A 5,788-nucleotide genomic window follows, 5' to 3' on the forward strand; every position below is an offset into this window, starting at 1 on the left:
TTTTATGTTTCTTGTTGAGTCTAGTGTCTCATTTTAAGTTTGGTGTCAATTGCATGTTTCTATTCTTCTTGCATTTTTTCGAATTCAATCATGTGTCTTCATTGATCTTCATGTTGTTCTTGATGATTTCCTTACTCTGATCTTTAAATTCTCTTGTCTTGAGTGTTTTGTTGTTTCTCATATGCATTCTCAATTTGTTAGTGTCAATAGTATACAAACTTCTAAGTTTGGTGTCTTGCATGCATTGTTTATTTGATTTTAGTTGCATTTTGATTATTACTCATCATTAAAAAAATTCAAAAAAAATTTTTTTTGTGTCTTTTCAAATTAATAATACAGAGAATTGAAGATTTAGAATATGCAGCAGAGGAATTACACAGAAAAAGCTGGGCGTTCAAAATGCCCAGTGACGAAGGAAAACTGGCATTTAAACGCCAGCCAGGATACCTGGCTGGGCATTTAACGCCCAAAAGGGTAGCATTTTGGGCGTTAAACGCCAGAATGTATACCATTCTGGGCGTTTAACGCCAGGATGGCACAAGAGGGAAGATTTTGTTTTTAATTCAATTTTTTTTCAAGTTTTCATAATTTTTCAAAATCAAATCTTTTTCAAATCATATCTTTTCAATCATATTTTTTCAAAATCAATTTCTTTCCATTTTCAAAAATACTTGCTAACAATTAATGATTTTATTCAACATTTCAATTATGTTGCCTTTTCTGTTGAGAAAGGTTTAATGTCTGAATCATATCTTTTAAATTTCTTATTAGCCAAGTCATTAATTTTCAAAATCATATCTTTTTAATGTCTGAACTCTTGGAAAAAGCTAGTCAATGCCTTCTTGGCAAAGTTCTTTCCACCTCAAAAATTGAGTAAGCTTAGAGTGGAAGTCCAAACCTTCAGACAGAAGGAAGGTGAATCCCTCTATGAAGCTTGGGAAAGATACAAACAATTGATCAGAAAGTGTCCCTCTGACATGCTTTCTGAATGGAGCATCATAGGTATCTTCTATGATGGTCTGTCTGAACTGTCCAAGATGTCATTGGACAGCTCTGCTGGAGGATCTCTTCATCTGAAGAAGACGCCTGCAGAAGCTCAAGAACTCATTGAAATGGTTGCAAATAACCAATTCATGTACACTTCTGAAAGGAATCCTGTGAACAATGGGACGAATCAGAAGAAAGGAGTTCTTGAGATTGATACTTTAAATGCCATATTGGCTTAGAACAAAATATTGACTCAGTAAGTCAATATGATTTCTCAAAGTCTGTCTGGAATGCAAGCTGCACCAGGCAGTACTAAGGACGCTTCATCTGAAGAAGAAGCTTATGATCCTGAGAACCTATCAATGGAAGAGGTGAATTACATGGGAGAACTCTATGGAAAAACCTATAATCCTTCTTGGAGAAATCATCTAAATCTCTCATGGAAGGATCAACAGAGACCTCAACAAGGTTTCAACAACAATAATGGTGGAAGAAACAGGTTTAGCAATGGTAATCCTTTTCCATCATCTTCTCAGCAACAGATAGAGAATTCTAAGCAGAGCCACTCTAACTTAGCAACCATGGTCTCTGATCTAATCAAAACCACTCAAAGTTTCATGATTGAAACAAGGTCCTCCATTAGAAACTTGGAGGCATAAGTGGGACAGCTGAGTAAGAAAGTTACTGAACTCCCTCCTAGTACTCTTCCAAGCAATACAGAAGAGAATCCAAATGGAGATTGCAAGGCCATCAACATGGCCAAATTTGGAGAGGAGGAAGAGGCAGTGATCGCCAATGAGGAAGACCTCAATGGACGTCCACTGGACTCCAATGAGTTCCCTAATGAGGAACCATGGGAATATGAGGCTCAAACTGAGACCATAGAGATTCCATTGAATTTACTTCTGCCATTCATGAGCTCTGATGAGTATTCTTCCTCTAAAGAAGACGAAGATGTCACTGAAGAGCAAGTTGCTAAGTACCTTGGAGCAATCATGAAGCTAAATAACAAGTTATTTGGTAATGAGACTTGGGAGGATGAACCCCCTTTGATCACCAAAGAACTGGATGACTTGACTAGGCAGAGATTACCTCAAAAGAGACAGGACCCTGGGAAGTTCTCAATACCTTGTACCATAGGCACCATGACCTTTGAGAAGGCTCTGTGACCTAGGGTCAAGCATAAACCTCATGCCTCTCTCTGTAATAGAGAAGCTAGGGATCTTTGAGGTGCAAGCTGCAAGAATCTCACTAGAGATGACAAACAATTCAAAAAAACAAGCTTATGGACTTGTAGAGGATGTTCTGGTAAAGGTTGAAGACCATTACATCCCTGCTGATTTCATAGTCCTAGAGACTGGGAAGTGCATGGATGAATCCATCATCCTTGGCAGACCCTTCCTAGCCACAGCAAAGGCTGTGATTGATGTTGACAGAGGAGAATTGATCATTCAAGTGAATGAAGAATCCTTTGTGTTTAAGGCTCAAGGATATCCCTCTACAACCATGGAGAGGAAGCATGAAGAGCTTCTCTCAAAACAGAGTTAAACAGAGCCCCCACAGTCAAACTCTAAGTTTGGTGTTGGGAGGCCACAACTAACTTCTAAGTTTGGTGTTGAACCCCCACATTCAAACTCTAAGTTTGGTGTTGGGAGGTTCCAACATTGCTCTGAACATCTGTGAGGCTCCATGAGGGCCCACTGTCAGGCTACTGACATTAAAGAAGCGCTTGTTGGGAGGCAACCCAATGTTATATTTATCTATTTTCCATTGTTATTTTATGTCTTTTATAGGTTGATGATCATGGGAAGTCACAAAATCAATTGAAAAAGCAAAAACAGAATGAAAAACAAAAAGAAAAATAGCACACCCTGAAGGAAAATTTGCTGGCGTTTAAACGCCAGTGAAGATAGCAAAATGGGCGTTTAACGCCCAGTCTGGCACCATTCTGGGCGTTTAACGCCAGAAAGGGGCACCAGACTGGCGTTTAACGCCAGGAATGGGCAAGAAGCTGGCGTTAAACGCCAGGAATGGGCACCAGCCCGGCGTTCAACGCCAGGATTGGCAGAAGGAGCATTTTTGCTCGCCACTTGGTGCAGAGATGAATTATCCTTGACACCTCAGGATCTGTGGACCCCACAGGATCCCCACTACCCCACCTCTGTCTCTTCTTCACCCATTCACCAATCACCTCAATACCTCTTCTCCAAAAACACCTCACCTATCAAATCTCACCATTCTCTTCACCACTCACATCCATTCTTCATAAACCCATCTTCACCTTCTATCATCTCCTCCATTTTCTTCTTCTTCTACTCTCTTCTTTCTTCTTTTGCTCGAGGACGAGCAAACCTTCTAAGTTTGGTGTGGTAAAAGCATTGCTTTTTGTTTTTCCATAACCATTTATGGCATCTAAGGCCGGAGAAACCTCTAGAAAGGGGAAAGGGAAGGCAAAAGCTTCCACCTCCGAGTCATGGGAGATGGAGAGATTCATCTCAAGGGTGCATCAAGACCACTTCTATGAAGTTGTGGCCATGAAGAAGGTGATCCCCGAGGTCCCTTTCAAACTCAAAAAGAGTGAATATCCAGAGATCCGACATGAGATCCGAAGAAGAGGTTGGGAAGTTCTTACCAACCCCATTCAACAAGTCAGAATCTTAATGGTTCAAGAGTTCTATGCCAATGTATGGATCACTAAGAACCATGATCAAAGTGTGAACCCGAACCCAAAGAATTGGCTTACAATGGTTCGGGGGAAATGCTTAGATTTTAGAACGAAAAATGTAAGGTTGGCATTCAACTTGCCCATGATGCAAGGAGATGAACACCCTTACACTAGAAGGGTCAACTTTGATCAAAGGTTGGACCAAGTCCTCATAGACATTTGTGAAGAGGGCGCTCAATGGAAGAGAGATTCAAGAGGGATGCTGGTTCAACTGAGAATTGATGGCGACATTCAAGAGAATCCGGAAGGTCTAAACCTTGTCTGTGGTATTCTGAGTAGGATTCAAGGATTGAATGACTGTGACGAGCTTCAAACTCGCGATTGTGGGGCGTTAGTGACAGGCGCAAAAGAATCACTGGATTCTATTCCAACATGATCAAGAACTGACAGCTGAATAGCCGTGCTGTGACAGAGCGCGTTGAACATTTTCACTGAGAGGACGGGACTGTAGCCATTGACAACAGTGATGCCCAACATACAGCTTGCCATGGAAAGGAGTAAGAAGGATTGGATGAAGACAGTAGGAAAGCAGAGAGATGGAAGGGACAAAGCATCTCCATACGCTTATCTGAAATTCTCACCAATGAATTACATAAGTATCTCTATCTTTATTTTATGTTTTATTCATCTTTTAGTTATCAATCCTCCATAACCATTTGAATCTGCCTGACTGAGATTTACAAGATGACCATAGCTTGCTTCATACCAACAATCTCCGTGGGATCGACCCTTACTCGCGTAAGGTTTATTACTTGGACGACCCAGTGCACTTGCTGGTTAGTTGTGCGAAGTTGTGATAAAGAGTTGAGATTGCAATTGAGCGTACCATGTTGATGGCCTTTCCCAGGCGATAACTTAATTCAAAATTATAATCTTTCAGTAGCTCTATCCACCTCCTTTGACTCATGTTGAGCTCTTTCTAATCAAAGATGTAATTAAGAATCTTGTGATCAGAAAAGACTGTAAACTTGAATTTGTATAAGTAGTGCCTACAAATGTTCAATGCAAACACAATCATGGCCAATTGCAAGTCATGATGAGTTTGGTAATTCACCTCATGTGGTCTCAGCTGACGCTATGCGTAAGCCACTACATTCCGGTGTTGCACCAACACGCAACCCAAACCTTTCAACAAAGCATCACAGTACACTTTAAACGGTTTATTCCGTTCCTGCAAAATCAAAACGGGTGCTGAAGTTAATTTCTCCTTCAAGGCTTGAAAGCTTTCCTCACATTCTGTCGTCCACAGAAACGGCATCTTCTTCAGGGTTAACTTAGTCATTGGTAATGCAATTTGAGAAAATCTCTTTATGAATCTTTGGAAATATCCGGCCAAATCCAAGAAACTCCTAACCTTTGTTACCATCGTCGACCTTTGCCATTCCATCACTGCCTCTACTTTTGAAGGATCCACTGCTATTCCGCCCTTACTCACTACATGACCTAAGAACTTCACCTCTTCCTTCCAGAACTCACACTTAGATAATTTCGCACACAATTTACGTTTCAGGATTTGTAACACAATTCTCAAGTGCTCTTCATGTTCTTCTGCTGTCTTTGAGTAAACTAAAATGTTTTTTCATGAATACTACCACGAATTTGTCCAAAAAGGGACGAAATACTCTGTTCATATAATCCATGAACACAGCAGGTGCATTCGTCAACCTAAAGGACACACCGCAAACTCGTAGTGTCCATAGCGCGTCCTAAGCGCAGTTTTCAGAATATCATCCTCCGTCACCCTTATCTGATGGTGACTGGATCTTAAATCAATTGTTGAAAACACTTCACCTCCTTGCAACTGATCCATTAAGTCATCTATCCTCAGAAATAGATACTTGTTTTTTACAGTCACTTTGTTTAACTGTTGGTAATCTACACAGAGTTGGATTCCTCCATCTTTCTTCTTCAACAATAAAACTAGTGCTCCCCAGATACATTCGGGTGAATAAAACTCTTGTTCAAAAGCACTTCCAATTGAGTCTTAAGTTCAGCCAGCTTTATCAGAGCCATTCTGTATGGCGCAATCGACACTGGTCTGGCTCCCAGTACCAAGTCAATCACAAATTCAATTTG

At 40.6% G+C, this 5,788-nt stretch overlaps 1 protein-coding gene across 1 annotated transcript; it reads right to left on the reverse strand.

Moving 5' to 3' along the window:
* Window positions 1–4,787: 4,787 nt before the first annotated feature.
* On the reverse strand, window positions 4,788–5,522 carry LOC130977350 (uncharacterized mitochondrial protein AtMg00860-like). The gene is made up of 2 exons (XM_057902197.1): window positions 5,391–5,522; window positions 4,788–5,189 (listed from the first exon to the last, which is right to left on the reverse strand). Exons 1-2 carry the CDS (start codon window positions 5,520–5,522, stop codon window positions 4,788–4,790), a joined length of 534 nt encoding a protein of 177 aa, XP_057758180.1.
* Window positions 5,523–5,788: the final 266 nt, after the last annotated feature.

Source organism: Arachis stenosperma, chromosome 1, assembly GCF_014773155.1.
Source record: "Arachis stenosperma cultivar V10309 chromosome 1, arast.V10309.gnm1.PFL2, whole genome shotgun sequence".
Classification (NCBI taxonomy): Eukaryota; Viridiplantae; Streptophyta; class Magnoliopsida; order Fabales; family Fabaceae; genus Arachis; species Arachis stenosperma.